This window comes from Culex pipiens, chromosome 2 (genome assembly GCF_016801865.2).
Source record: "Culex pipiens pallens isolate TS chromosome 2, TS_CPP_V2, whole genome shotgun sequence".
NCBI lineage: Eukaryota > Metazoa > Arthropoda > Insecta > Diptera > Culicidae > Culex > Culex pipiens.
Window position 1 is genome coordinate 112301691 of NC_068938.1, and position 16188 is coordinate 112317878.

The 16188-nt window shown below is 42.6% G+C and overlaps 1 protein-coding gene across 1 annotated transcript; it reads left to right on the plus strand.

Annotated features, from left to right (window-relative positions):
- The first annotated feature begins 4624 nt into the window (after nucleotides 1-4624).
- On the plus strand, nucleotides 4625-15576 carry LOC120426354 (protein cup-like). Its single transcript, XM_039591116.2, has 4 exons — nucleotides 4625-4972; nucleotides 5055-5469; nucleotides 13509-14037; nucleotides 14094-15576. The coding sequence occupies exons 1-4, from the start codon at nucleotides 4882-4884 to the stop codon at nucleotides 14964-14966; spliced, it is 1908 nt and encodes a 635-aa protein (XP_039447050.1). The 5' UTR covers nucleotides 4625-4881; the 3' UTR covers nucleotides 14967-15576.
- Nucleotides 15577-16188: the final 612 nt, after the last annotated feature.

Below are 16188 nucleotides of genomic sequence, written 5' to 3' on the forward strand. Positions count from 1 at the left end.
AGCATCAAATTTTCCTTAGCATGCTATGAATGCTTGATGAAAACCGCGACGCCACATGCCAAACAGCTACCACGTGATTGTAAAATTTGCACCTCAACAGTTTTTTTTCTTATTTGGAGGTTCAGAATACAGCTGAATAGTATCCTGATCACCATGAATGATAATTCTATGGTTCAAAAAGTAATAAAAAGTAATTTTTTATAGGCGATGCTAGTCAACGTGGTAGCTGTTTGACATGTGGCGTCGCGGTTTTCATCAAACATTCATAGCATGCTAAGGAAAATTTGATGCTTTTCTGGGGAAAACCGTTGGTTCCGAAAACCCCGGATGTTTTGCCGTTGAGCTCGATGGGGGTTGAACGAATCGACCTGGTCTCTTAGGAAAAGTTGTTCTCCAGACGATTCCGTTCATTTCTGGCCATCCTAGAAGTTGCTATATGTTTTCCCTAGGCCTGTAGGAGCGAATGAACGAAAATTCAAAATTTCCCATAGTAATTTCCATGTAAACTTGAACCCGCTTGAGACAAGCCAGTTTTCAACCAAATGAGCTGAAATTTGGTGTGAGAGTCCCATTGGGTATGCCCTACAAGGGGAACCACACCAGAACTTGATCTGAGAACTTTTCAAAATCCGTACCCACCCTACTCTATATAGACCATCGTTGATCAGTTAAATATTTAGGCCATTACTTCCGGGAGTTCTTCGATACCCAGATTTGTGAATAGCCCCATATCCGTGTTTTGTAAAAGATCCTTTATACAAATGTTTATGTTTAAATGTTTGTTTTATGTGTAAATAAAGTACATTAAATGAGAAAACCCTAAACCCTTTATAGCGACCCTTAAAGCTTAACCGATTTGTTTACTTTTTTTGCCTAAGGAATCGAGTCAGAAGGTATCCCTTATGTCGATTTTTTTATTGTCACTCTAATGACCATCCCCCGAATTGTATCGAGCCTTGTACGGAAAAACTAATGATGCAAAATGTCTTCTTTTGACATAGGAAATCGATAAAGTTTCATCCATATTCAAAATTCGAGGCCCATCTGGAGGCGAGGTTGTGTTGTAAAGAATTCAACATTTCACTATCTGGTTGTTGTTGTAACTTATCTCGATCCATCTCGTCGTGAAAACTTGCAGTGTTCAAGTTTTTCACACTCTTTCTAAATGCTCGGAAAAACATTCCAATTTCCTCACTGTTCGGGCGCAATAAACCTAATGGAAAATTATTTATTTATTACCTCCGAACCGGAAGATGAAACACCGTCGTCCGTTCGTTAGCCCTCCCTCGGACCAAATGCGCTCACACAAAATAATAATAAAAAGGGGTTTCCCCTCTCTACATCCTGCAAACACAGACACACACATGTATCGCAAGCGGAAATAAAACCCGATGGTCCACTCCATCCGCTGGTCCAGCACACTGACTTTTGTGGCAAATCCAGCGAACCCACAGCAAACTCCGTCCTTCGGCCTTGTCTCGCAAATTTCCCGCGGAGTACCTACTTGATTAAGATCTACGCATGGTTTGCTACGGGCGGGAAATTGCGTGGCCTACTGCTACTGCTTCGAGGAGAAGGGCAGAGCATGTCGTACTTCTTGCAGCCTGGACCATGTTACCTGGTTTTATGCGCCTTCTGAGAGTTACAAAAACGGACCAACGACGACGGTGGCGAACCCAAGAGTGGTCGGTTCCGCCCAATGTACCATGAGTGGTCACTCCGTCGGCCACCGGAAGTTTGCACCTGATGGATCTTCCTACAGACGATTCGAAGCTGGAGTTGAGTGCGGGAGAAAACTCCCCCTTTGAGATTTTCGGCGAATTGCATTCATGGCGGGGAGGGCGAGATGGATTTACGTTCCGGATGGTCACGGACTGTTGGACGACTGTAATCAAGTTTCGTGTAAATCACGTGGATGTCATATCATTTTGGAGTGGCAGCGGTGAAGGCGAAATGTAATTTTGATGGAACACCGCTGTGATACGCTGCATGTGCGCACTTAGTGGAATGAGCGGTGCTTTTCATTTGTTCAAATTCATACGAGTGGTCAGAGTTGTTTGAAACTTTTAAAATGTGTCTATTATTCCATTAAATTTCTTACATTGAACATCCAACAATTAGGACGTAACGATGAAAGAAAAAAGCTTTCTTTTTCATTAAAATAATTAGCTGACCAACTCTCAGGCCATTAAACGAGAAAATCTCTTCTCTTTCGCAAATAACCAAAAGGGCAAAACCAGAAGAAAAATCCAGCTTCCCTCTGCCAACGACGAGATAAAAATTCAATTGACAAAAGTCAAACTTTCCATCTTGAGCTCGTTAAGCCTCTCGATTTCGCCAAAGTGGTCACCAAAGACGACAAATCTGTGTGGAAGTGTGGGAAAGCAGAAGAAATGTCTCGGACAAAATATAGAACCATCGTTTTCCTGAGAAACTTTTCTTAATTAAATATCGACCTCGACACAACTTTTCCGGTGACTGGGCCCGTCCCCCCTAACCTTCATTGAGAAGTCTTATTGGGGCGTTATAGACACGTTTGTGAGGATGTTTCCGCATAAATAACGTGTGTTAGGTATATTCAACCAAAAGTGAGACTTTTAGTGTCAGGTTGATTGCTGACCAGGTTGCTGGACTTAGACTGGCTACGATCTTAATATTCGCCAAAAATATTTTTTATAAAAACGATTTTTAATTTTCAAGAAGAGAGAAAATCTCTTAAATAGAGAGGCAGTTGCCCAGACCCATCTTCTATTTCCTTGACATTTTGTTCTAAGGAGTAATTATGGTTCCTGAATTCGAGGTCCATTTTTGAGACAGTTTTTGTGTTGAATTGGATGCTTTATTTGAGGGTTTTAACCAAAAAAATATTTGAAAATCGCTGCCCGTTATAGGAAATTGAATGTAATTTGAACTTTTTTTTTAAATTGTACATTTTTCAGTAAGATTTTTTTTTTCATTTTAAGGATAGGCCTTGATAGGGCACTTTTGAACTTTGAGCAAATCGATGCCTTTGTGCACGCTTATGCTAACTAGATAGGAAAGACAGCAATCTAAGTATAAGCACAGACAACAGACGTTTGGGCTCGATTCTTTACTTGTGTAAATCATTGCTACAGATTTTTTAGTTGTGGCAATCCGTTTGTGGCGCTGCAGTCGCTTTGCCCTGACACATTGCCCACTGTCAAAATATCGCTTTCCGCCTACTGTCATTTTTCATTTTGTTGGTTTCCAACGTTTGTAATCGTTTGTTCTGGTTCTGGTGTTTGTGATCGCTTGCACTAGAAATCCGGTGGGGGAATCTCAATCTCAAATCAAGATTCATGCCTTTGGTATGGCGACGAGGGTTCGCCGGAAGTGGCGGCACTTGAAGGTGGGGTGGGTTTCGAGGGCGTTGAAGAGGTTGATGTCTTAAAGGTGAGCGTTGAAATGATCGTGGTAGCTGGTTTGTCGGTTCCGGAGATAATCTTCGGAATGCGGTCGTTTGGGGCAAAAACGTTTACGGGGTTGGCCATGATAATAGCTCTTGCTGACGGCGCCGATGACATCCAGACATTACCGTGTCATACCTTGCTGTTTTTCCTTCTTCGACAATTCCGGATTGTTTCGTTTCTGGTTCGGAATCTTTTATCCTCCTTTTTGCTCACCTCTGTTGGTTTTGTTTATAAACACAACCAGCAAGAATTTTACAGCCTCAAGCGCGGCCTTGGTTGCTGTGTTTAAAAAAGCAACAGATTAGACTATTTTTTTAAATATCGATAATTAAATGAAAAAAAAACTTCCATGTGCTCGTAAATCGTGTTAATTAATAATTAAAGTAGATTTACTATAGCATAAAAACAAAATCTTTACCTTTTAATTTTTTTTTTTCGAAAAATTGAAATAATATATTTTTTAAACATTTCTGGGTGATGCATTTTCAAACACACCTTCTCAGAAAACCATTATGGCTGCTTTAGAGAGTGGCAATAGGCTAACAGATGGCGCTAGTAGATTAGCAGGATGCGGCAGCCATGTTTTTACACACGATTTTCAAAATATTTTGTTCTAGCCGCTACGTCTGTTGTCTGTGTGGATAGTAAGCATTGTAAATAAATTTGAGTAACTTTTATTTTTATATTTCATCTGGAAAATATTATGTATCGGTGGTCCCCTCGTTATTTTTTGTTCAGCCCAGTTAACAAGCAGCATTCGGTGACTGTACCATGGTGTCATATCGGCAAAGTGTACGGATTTTTGCTCAGCAAGAGTTGGTAGCCTTACCTATGTACATAATACGTTTTGAAAACGTAAGCGAGATTAAATTTCGCAACAAGCAATATTTTTATATTATTTCAATTTCCGCAAGCATAGCCCACTATGCCACTGAGGCGGCAACTTTTTCTGCAGATATTTCTACACACATTTACAGATTTTGCATCTGTCTTTTTTGCTCTGACAGCGTCGCGCCGTTTTCGAACATTCCTCCGCACCAAAAACGCGCGCGCCAAAACATCAACGTGTGCGTGCCTGTTTCAACGGTTTCAACACTCACCCACGCACACCATCGCGCGTGTTTTGTATCCTTACACACCGCGACGCCTCTGTATTGTTGTTTCAAGGACGAACAGATCATTCGCGCGGCTTTGAAGTTGATTTCGTCCGTCCGATCGGATTAGAATGTAGAATTAAGTGCGGCCAGAAGGCACGATAGATTGGAGCTAAGCCAAGTGTGGTGATTTCACCTGAGATTAGGGACTTTCTATTATTTTTTTATAAGACTGCGTGTGTTTTGCGTAATAGTAATAGGAGTTGTTCTTTATCTGGCCTATTGAACGATTAAGAAAAAAGAAAATTTCTGTGGTTTTAAATTGTGCGAAAATTGAAGAGAAAAAGATAGAAAGTATGGTGAAAATTTTAAATACCAGCTCCAACAACAACCTGTTCTTCAACTCTGAACAATACAACGATTGTTCAAGCTTCTTGATGAAAGCAGGTAAGTGGCTTAAGTAGGGTTGAGTTTGGCGTCGAAAATGGAGTCGCCACCATTTTGTTCTAACCCGATCTTTGATCCCCAGATGATCCTCCGCTGGAAGAGCTGGACCCGGCCATCCTGAGCTGCGGATTGCCGGCGATCGTACTATCGGACATGCAGCAGCAGAACCAGCCACATCCGGCGCTGGCCTCGTTGAGGGCCCCGAAGATCCGTTACACGCCCGGCCAGCTGCAGGCCATGCGCAAGTCGGCCCTCTGCTTTCGCCGACCGGTCGTTGCGGACGATCCCCGCATTGGCCAGTTTGCCATCTGGAGGAGCGCGAGCCAGCTGAAGCGAGGTGGCCGTGGACCTCCGTACACGACCCGGGCCACGGAGCAACAGAAGAGTGACCGTAGCGATGACATGAACGATGGGAAGCCGCAGGAGAAGCCCCCGGGTGGTGGAATCGGATATCAAAAGTTCCACAATGGGCGCGAAAATGGGTTCGTTGGACCGAGGTGAGTTTTTGGGGGAAGGATTGGAATGGAAGGGTAGAAAGAACTAAGAAGTGTGTAAAAATGTGTGGAAAATTGGCCATGCCAATAACTTAAAACCGATTTTGAATTTTCAAAACCTTGTCCCAGTGCTCCTGAAATGCCACTTCCCAAACACAGATGTATCACAAGTATCTAACTAGAATGCAAACAATTTCTCAACATTACGGTTTTCGTCAGTGCACTGCGAGGATCATTTTGGCTTTGTTGCACCTAAGGAATATTACAAGTTGCAAATATTGAAAACAAATCAACTTAAAGAATAATTTTATGAAATTTAGATTTTTAATTCCATCCGGTATGAATACGGTTGGGTACGGAGCTATCCTTTGTTGGCATTTCTGAACATGTAGGCCAGCTCTTGCTTAACTCCATCCTCCAGCTCCAGGTTTTCGAAGTTCTGGCAGGTTTCGTCCGGTTATGTTTGGAATGTATTGAAGCCTTTTTATCATCGAATCGTCCGCTTTTGGACAACCGTGCTTACTTACGTGCTATACCACGCCGCTTACTTTGCATGTTGCTGGACGATCACAAATTAACAAACCAACCCGTCTTGATGCTTCATGTCGATACCATTTTGGGTCAATTTATTCTTTTCACCTCTGAATCTTTCAGTTACCAAATGTGAGGAGTCCTTTGCTTTAGGGAAAGCAGCTAGGATCGGCCACACGCAATGGGTAGTCCATCAATATTAACGTTAAGTGTACATTAGAGTGACAAGAAAAATTGAAAATTTCGGAAAATCGCAAGAGATAATAACCCCTGGATCGATTCTTTAGGCAAAAACAAGTAACTGCGCCAATTTTGAGAAAAATCGATTAAGGCTAAGGGTTCGCTTTTGATCGTTGATGTTTATATGGGGAAAATCGAAAAAAAGGATGGGGAAAAACATCGCTTCAGGATTTTTGCAGCAGGTGGCGCAGGTCTCGCCCAAAATTGTCCAAGTGTGATCTTGCAGGAAATTTAATTACCTACAACTTTGTAGAAGGGTGCAAGACGATCCGAGTTGATCCTGTTTTTGGTTTAGTTTGACGTTTACTTTTCGAAAAACACATAAAATTCAGTACTTTGTTCGTAAACTCAGTGAAAACAACACCAAGTATTTTTGTCCCATCGTTGTACTTTTACGCATAATTGTCCCACCAAATATTTTCTATCACGAAATTATCAGTTCAGTAACAACTTTTCAAAAGGGCGAAACCCTCAGATGTAAACAAACTGGGTTTTCGTCAGAATCATGTAAAGCGAACAAAATTGATTCTGAAACACCCTCCAACATCTCAAAATTCCGAAAATACGTAGTTTTACAAGCAAAAAACAAAAGGGCTAATCAACAACATCAATCAAAACAAACCAAATTGAGTTTCCGCCCTTATGTTTTCACCCAATCACGAGGGGCGAATGTAGTGTTTTCTGCAAGTTCCGACGTATATTTAGAAACACTAAATTTTCGTTACAATTTAGTGAATTTTAAGCTGACAATCCTCAAAATGTATGTTTCTGATGTCTCTGACCACAATTCCACAACAAACACAGATTTGGATGGTGTCGCGGGGCGGCCTAGTCGTCAGCTGCCATGTCTCCCACTTCCGGCGGGGACACCCCAAGGAACATCACTTCAATATATACCACATCCTCAAACTGACTTGCTACTTACTGTATATCATAGCCGTGATCCTTGCTCAACGATTCTTGGGCTGAATCGGACTCCCTCTGAAGGCTTTCTAGAACCCATTTTTTATCACTGACAGGGTTGTTACGAACGGCGCGGATCGCGCGGATGGCGCGTTTCGCGCGGATTTGGCGCGGATTTGCTGGCTAATTTTGCTTAGGCGCGGATGTCGCGCGGATGTGAAATTTGGTTAATATTTAAAATAATTGAGAGAGATAAAATTACTTTCAAGTAATAAAAAAAAAGTATTATCAGGGAATCAGGGATTTTTTTTAAATTTGCTTCAATTTCTGTTACTGAAACAAAATTGAGTTTTCTTCCGCCCTGGAGATGGAGCCACACGTTGCCGTCGTTTCAGGGCTATTTGCAAAGATGGTTTCCGATGTTGATATATATCACACATTTATTTTATATTTATATACTTGTGTTGATAGAAATCACAACTATTGTACTATGTAAAATTGCAAGATATTGTTTTTTTTTATTTGCATCTCAATATTCTTGTTTGTAAAATCTGCTTTGAACAGGTTTTAATCTTTTTGATACGTCGTTAGCTTAGGTAGAAATTCATAAAGCACAGCAACGCTTACACAAAACAGTAAGAGAGGCCTCTTCTAGGCATTGTGATTTTTTTTCGTTTTTTTTCAAAGTGGGTGTTAGGTTAGGATTTGGTATTTTGATAAATTAGTTTTGTTGCAAGGCACTCAGAATAGTTTGTTGGGCTACGGACCTTCGATTCAGACCAGTTCCTCCGTAACCTCAACACAGCCAAATTCCTGGCCGACGGACTTGTGCTGCCCCGCTAATGGGGGGGGGGGGGGTCGTAGCGTTCAACTGCTACAGGAACGCTTCTAGTTTGCCACCGCCAATGTCCAATAAAACGCACCACTTAGAAACATTCGCACATACGAAAACTAACGTTTATTACACTTAGCACATTATATTAAAATACAATTATCGTTGGTTACAAAAGTTAAAGTGTCCGGCGTGCCGGAGTCCCGGCGACCCGGTTCCCGTTGTCCTGAGCAGACCTTTTCTGACTGACTTGTCCTAGCTGCGATCTGAGACCACAAGCCCTAAAGTTGCCCTTCGGGCCCTGCCGATGTTTTATAGTTCGGGTTCTAATAATCATGAGAAGAGAGTACAACTCTCGGTTCAAGCCCCTTTTCCCGCGTAAATCAATATCTCACACAAATTGATTACCAAAATCCCACCGATACAATATCCAGGGTTGAAGCCCCAAATATGATTAGCTTACAATCAAACATTCTGCCCCCGCTGAAATAACCCATTTCTGAATGAAAACTAGCCCCAAAAGAAAGGTTCTGCGAATGGTCTTGGTTTTCAAGCTGACTGTAGATGTGTGGATGTGTTGGTGTCTTCAAAAATAAGATTTAAGTTGATATTCACATCACAGCACAGCTCGACCGTGCTGTCCACTTCACACAACACATACATCCTCGGGTCAAACACCTTCTGCTTACATACCCACACAAGTTTCGGCGATCTCGACCGCCTCTTGCGGGTAACCGTACCCAGCCGCTGTCGATGATCGTCGGTTGTATTCCTTGGCGTAGATCCTGTTGCCGGCCGTCCGCCCCGTCCAGTCCTTGGAGATGGCATTTTCTTCAGCAAAATCCACATGATCGTCGCGCAGATATGTTCACGTCCTGGGAGCTCCCGTCCCAAAAAGAGATTCCGTTTGCAGTCTGCGAGGTGAAACAAAAACCGACTGTTGTCCCTCGAAACGTTCCACTCGAACTGCCCAGCAGATCTTGTCCTGGATGTGGTGTTAGTAAACTGCTGTCCAGCGCAGTTGATCGGTCCTGCAGAAGTGTTGGTTTTGCAGCCTAGCCTTGAGGGTACAAGTGTGGACCTTCCTGTACAGCTACCCGCTGTGATCGATACAGCTTGCTGACCTGTGCAGCCCTGTGTGCACGATGTGGTGGTGTTGATATCCGACAGTCGCCCTGGTAGTTGTAGTCCAAAGTAGCCCGTGAACCGTACTGAAGAATACCACTCTTCGAGATGATTTGCTACTTGCTGGGACATGTGAGCCTTGGTATGAGTAGTAGTGATTGTTTTGTCCGAACCTTCCGTGAGCAGCTGTCCAATACAGCGACTCTCCCTTGAGGTGGTGTGCGCGAACACAAACTGCCCTGTGCAATTTGCATTCCTCCGAGAATAATTGTTGACCTTGTAGCCTCTGCGTGGATTCGGATAACCAAGCTGCCCGTTGCAGCTGTTTCGCCGTGGAGTCGTGTTCTTGACCGCTGAGTTTTTCGTTGGCGTGGAATGAGTTGCTCTGTCCATTTGGTCCTGAACAAGAGCCGATTGTTGGAAACCCTTCGTACCCTGCACGATGTTCCCTCCCTTGAGTGATGCCAATAGAAAATCCGTCCTCAGTGGTGCTCCTTCCTGGTTACGGCCGATTGTAACTTGTATTTTTTGTAACTTTAGGTTGTTTAATAGTTCCAGACTCCATCTGTGTGTAAGTGAGTTAAGTAATGCTTTCAGAATCTCTGATTTCAATTTATGTGGTATGCTAACCATTCGGAATAGTCAAAAAAATCCATAGAGTCTCGATCAATCAGTAATGAAATGATATCGGACAAAATTCGTTAATCTGTTGAACTAACGGTTTTCGGATTATGGTTGTATCGACCATTGTTGCGAATCGAGGATCTACTGGAGTTTTGACGATCAAATGGAGCCTAACATTTCAAAGGGACACATGGTTTTTGTGAACAGGGATGCATCTCTCTCACTCAAATGACAGTTTACATAATGTATGATAGGGATACACTCTTGTTTGCAGAGCTTCTGTGTCCTAATGAAATGGAAGGCACGAAATCCGTAATAACAGTTCAATGGAGCGCGTCTGCATTTGTGGACAGACAGTCTATCCCTTTCGCTCAAGTGACAGTTCACGTCAAGTAAGAGGGGGATAGACTGCTTGTTTACAAATGCAGATTCGCCCTATTGAACTGTTACAACGGAAATAGTCGTCTTAACAACGAGTGTTCAACTTGTAAAGTATGAACTGTTCAGTTATGTTTATTGGGTTAAAAACAAGGTAAAGGAATGTTTGGCATTTGGGAGTTTGAGATTCAAGTTTCTTTCAGAAAGTTTAGTTTAGGTTGTTGATAAATGTTTGTTTTCCGTAAATAATAGACTGGACTTTAATCAATGGTTAAACTGGTCGAAGTGTACTATTTCATTTGCACATCTGCTTCTAGTTGTAATGTACGATAAGACTACTGACAGACGCGACAGGACGGGGCCCAGAAAAAAATGCATCAAGATTTATATTCCATAGACAAGTTAGTTTTCATCTTTCGTTTTCCTTTAAATTTGAAATACATCATAGGTGTCCTTTGTATAAATCTCCGATTATTTACATTTTCTTATTTAATTAACTAATAATTCAATTTCTTCCGGGCCTTTTTACTTTGAATCATAATTTCAGATTTCCTTTATTCAGTGTTAAACTTAGATTAACGTAACTGCTTAAGTCATCCAAGTTCTTACTACTCACACCTACACTAATTTTCTTTCACCTTCCCCCTCCCGATCCCCTATATCTTCCGATGGTGTTCATTTGGTATGCAATACTAGTTCGGCCACTACCCTTTTTTCCACAAGAAACCGGACTTGGACTGACTTGAGGCCGCGTCCCCCACCTTGCTCCGTAAAACGAAAACGAAAACGATTTTTAAATTTGTTAATTTTATGATCATTTTCATTCCATAAATTTTTGATTTATATTTATTTTTCATATTTATTTTTCAAAATATTTTAATTCATATTTAGAATTTCTTTTTTTGCAAAAATTATTGTTACGGCTTTTCCCTCTGCATTACTTCATCCTAGCAAAAATAAATTTGTCCATAAAATTTTCGGCGTTTCAACATTCTGCGTTCTGAGATTCGGCCTCATGCGGCTATTCTTGATATAAAATTGCATTTATTGAATACAATTTCATTTAATCGTTTGTGATTGTTGTGTTCCTTTTGATGGATCTCTTGATTTTTGTTCCAACATTTTTTAATTCATAAAAAATAAACTCTCTTGTTTGTTTGTCGCGAAATTATTGTTGTTAATATGGCGCGGATTGGGTTTTGGGACGGCGCGGATTTTTTTTCGACTTCTCCGTAACAACCCTGCACTGAGGTTGCAGGTTCACTGTATTATCACTGACTGTAACGTTTCACAATGATAAAATAGTTGTTTAACCACTTTTTTCCTTAAAAAGCCGAAAAATAAAAAAACGATGGGCGAATCAGTTGTTTACTTCTGCTTTTTGGCGTAACTTGACGGGCGATACCGTTGTTTTGGTTGGGTGGGTGGCGAATACGGCGGAGCGAAACTGTAGGCACGCTCTTCAAAAAGGCGTAATTTCTTTTTCTCAATTTTTAATAGCAAAAACACCTTAATTAATTTCAAATTGCTCTCTATGATGAAATTATTGCTATTTTCTATTACGTTTTAACAAAATTGATGGTTTTCATGCTTTTTTGTGGAAATAGGAATTGATCGAAATTGCAAAATTTTGAATGTTGATTTTCCCGAAACGGCAGGATTGTGGGTTTCGCCCTTTTGAAATGTTGTTACTGAGTTTTACGAAGTGTCTTGTTTACCTGCTGTGTAGCAAGAGGATTACAATTAATGGTCGAAAAATTTCAATCGCCTTTTTCTCAGTTGCACTTTTTTGAACATGGAACAATTCTGGAGTTTTTTTTAAAAGGACCAATAAACCAAATTTTCAGTTTTTGCTTTTTGGGTGTTTTTTAATACTCCTGACTCAAGGCGGTTTCAAAAACACCCAAAATGCAAAAACTGGAAATTTGGTTTATTGGACCTTTCAAAAAAAAACTCCAGAATTATGCGTAGAACGGCAGTTAATAAGCATAAGCATAGGTGCCCACCCGCAGTTGCTACTCCGTTATTGACCAGGACCTCCAGAAGTTACATCCACGAGCCGTGGAAGATGAGTGGGTGCTATCTTTCCTCGCTTCGCAACTTCTCAAAGGCCCCTATCATGCTGATCAATACCGGCGAATTATGCGTAGAACGGCAGTTAATGGATGCAAAAATCATGTTCAATAATTGAAAAAACTTTTTTCAAACTGTTATTTAATTCCAAGTCACAATTAAATTAATATAAACAGTAAGCATTGTAAATAAATTTGTTTAAATTTTATTTTAAAATATTATGCATCAGTGGTCCCCTCGTTATATCTCGTTCAGCCCAGTTAGCGAGCAGCATTCGGTGGACTGGGCTACTACGTTCTCAGCCCAGTTACTGAACAAGTACTGTAATATCACACCAATGGGCTTGCTATCCTAGACCTTAAACCTTCCCAAAAACCAACTGAAAGCGAAACTTATTTGGGGATACCCGCCTCCCAAATCGCTTTTCCTTGTCTCTGGTGCGCGGTGGAGATGGTAGCGGTCGGCAATAGGGACGTGGCGTTACATCGTGCTGCCACCTGGTTTTTTTAAGCGCAAGAGTGTAAAAGTGCTGAGTCATCGTCTAAAAATAGACGGCGTCCTATCTCGCCCAGCAAAATGAAGTCGATAAAGTAGTCGGTTTCGATGAGAAAAAGTGGAATATGTGGTCTAAAAATAGCGACGCCATCCCCCTATGGACGGCTGTCATGGTGGTGGGAATCTGGTTCAGGTGGAATTGGTTCTATTCCCAATTATTAACTCTTTGGGAACTTGCGCAATCATCACATCACATGGCGAAATCCAGTCTACAATCCGCTAAAATCACCGTCTCCCAGCGAAGCGATAAGTTTCTATCGTTTTAATGAAGTATAACTTCTTGTTTTTTGTTGTATTCGCCAGGAAAAATAATTCGCGTTTTTCTAATTTCTTGTTTATGTAAATTTGAAGATCAATGCTGGACTACATCGATGTTCTGTTCGCGCTTCGCTTGGAGACGGTGATTTTAGTGGATTACAGACTGGATTTCGTCATATATGATGATTTTTCAGAACAGGTTGCTTAGGAATTAATAATTGGGAATACAACCAATTCCAGTTGAACCAGATTCTTAACAGCATTACAGCCGTTAATTGCCGGCCGCTTCTATCTCCGGGGACATGGGAAGGGATTTACAAGACGGAAAGTGTTGATGATCCACTTTTTTAAGGGGATAAGAGAAATTCTCCACGGTATCTCTACTACCATCGATGTTCTCTGAAATGAATTAGTTTTTAGGTAGCTTCAGTGAAAAAAAAAATTAAAAAGTTTGTTGCAAAAATCGAAAAATATATGTTACCCTGACCAAAGGACTACAAAACTCCCCTTTCTCCCCTCCCAGATTCCGCCGCAACTACGACTTCAACAACCGCAACCACCACGTGATCGTGAAGAACTACCGCGGCGGCGGCGGTGGCTACGGCGACGATCACCACCACCACTACCGCCTCCAGGACACGGTCATCGAGGAGGAACCGGAGTGGATGGCCGCGGGGCCCACGTCCCGCCTGGACACCATCGAACTGCGCGGCTTCGACGAGGACGTCTCCCCGAACGCATCGCTGGAGAAGGGTTCCTCCGATGAGCGGAAGGTCGGTGGGAAACACATTTCGTTCTACGACGAGCTGCACCACTACGAGCACATTGTGGGCGGGCCGAAGAATCGCGGCGGCAACACTTCGTCGGGGGATGTGGAAAGTGTGGCCACGTCGAACGGGAGCTCGCCGCCGCCGGCTCGGAGCACGCCAACTAAGAGCGTGGGCGATTGCAACAATAACTTGGAGGGGGATGAGAAGCAGAGGATGGGACAGCGGGACGGGGTCAACGTGAACAACTTTGAGGAGTTTATGAAGTTTGACTCGATTTTGGGGGTGAGTTTGGAGGTTTGTTTGAGGGGAACTTGTAATGAGATCTTGTTGTTTTGCAGACCGACAGCGGTGCCGGCACTAGTGGCGTCCAATCTGGATCGCGCTTCAGCAAGTGGTTCCGTCGTGGTGCGAATGGGTACAACCAGTCGAGTGGGGCGAACTTTCGCCAGGCGTTCCTGTCGAACAGTGACGCCTTTGGCAACAGTCGCTTCCCCCAGCAGCAGAACCAGCAGCGTCATTACGGACAGCAATCTGCGGCTTACGGAAACCGTGGCTTCCACCCGTCGGAGTCTTACGATCCCCAGCAGCAGGGTCACTTCGGCGATGAGTCCAGCACGGCGTTCAAGCGCCTGGTCGACATGGTGGCTCAGAACCGTGCCAGTAACAACCTGCTGGCTCAGCAGCAGTACCTGATGCAGCTGCTCAACAAGAACCAGCAGAGCGAGATCTTGCGCCGCATGCTCATGAAGAACGCCGTGGACAACGTAGTGGCCGACACAAACCAGCAGCAACAGCAGCAGCCGGCAAGTCAACAGCCGCGCATTCCGACCCAGCAAGAGCTGCAGTTCCACACCCAGAGCATCATGCAGAACGCACTGCTGCGCAAAAAACTCCAAGATCAGCGCAAGATGCTGTACGAGCAGGCCGTCGAACCGGCCAACCCAGCCGTCCAGCAGTTTGTCCAGTCCGTCTGCCCCAACATCCAGCGCAGTCTGTCGGTGCTGAGTCAAACGGCGAACCAATTCTCCGCGCCGCCGCCACCGCAGCCGTCGTCCGCCAACTCAATGTTCTCCGGCGGATCGACCGCGGCCGAGTTGTCCAACTCGCTGCAGCAGATGCTGCATCTGTCGCAACCCCAGCAAGGACGTCACGCCGTCGGTGCCAACCGTGGTCGCTTCGGCAAGGGTTCAGTCACCTGGAACCTCAACTGACCGGCGTTGATTTGCCAGGAGTGCTGCGCATTTGTTCCTTTATTTTTTTGCTTCTTTTTTCCCGAGAGAGAGAGAATTGACTTCTCGCACAACCTGTTTTGTTCCGGCGCCGGAGGCGCTTCATCTGCTGGAAAGTAGTTTTTTTCTTTTACTATTCAAAGTTCTTAATTATCAATTTCCCCCCCAAAAACATTAATTTGTGTTGCGTTTTTTGATCGATTTTTCTCTTTACTGTGTTTCGTTCCCTCATTATTATTGTAGTATTTCTTTTACGGCTAAAAGTTTCCATCATTATTCATTTATTTTCTAAAAAAAAACAAACATTTCTGTATTTGAAAAAAGGAGGCAACAAGTTTAGCTCCCAAGACGATTGTTTGTTATCTGCAAGAGAACAAAACGTAACAAAACGGTTCACAAATCACATTTTTGCTCGGGCTTGCTGAAGTTTGTTCTGTTTGCTGCTCGTTACCATTTATCGAACCGACATCGCCGTTTTATGCTGAACTGAAATTGGCGTTCGAACCATCTGCGAAGAACCTTCATCATACATAGTGAATTTATATTTTGAAACTCAAACTTTATAATAAAGCAATTGAATTGTAAAACTAAACGTTGTTTTATTTGTTGAGGGTCTTTCGTCGTGATTCAATCAGCCCAGTTATCGAACAACTATGTACAGTCATCCCACTTATTCGGAACACCCACCAATTCGGAACACTTTTGTGGTATTTTGTCAATAGGATGCAAAATGCAACTTTTCTGTCGACCCTGCTATTTTTTGGACCTTTGTTTGGACATTCTCTTGCTATTTCACTAGTAAAAGTAATACTTTTTGAACAAAAAACTTCATTTCAAGACTATTCTATCCAGAGCAGCAAAACATTGCCTGTTCCATAATTGTGGGGTGTTATTGTACCTCCCACAATTGTGGAACACCTAAATTTGACTGATATTTTTACAAAAAAAAAGTTGTCATACCATTCATAAAACATTACTAAGCATGAGTTTTATTGGTTTCAGATTGTGAAGATTTGTTGAACATTGGCCGATCTGTAAACTGTTCCGAATATGTGGGATGACTGTACTCCTATCGGAAATCTAGAGAAAAATAACGAGTTCTGCATTATTCAAACATGGTTGCGTTTCCCGAACAAGGACATCAACATTCAGGTACCGAACAAACACGTTCGTTACGGAAACCCCTAATGCGAATTTTCGTGGG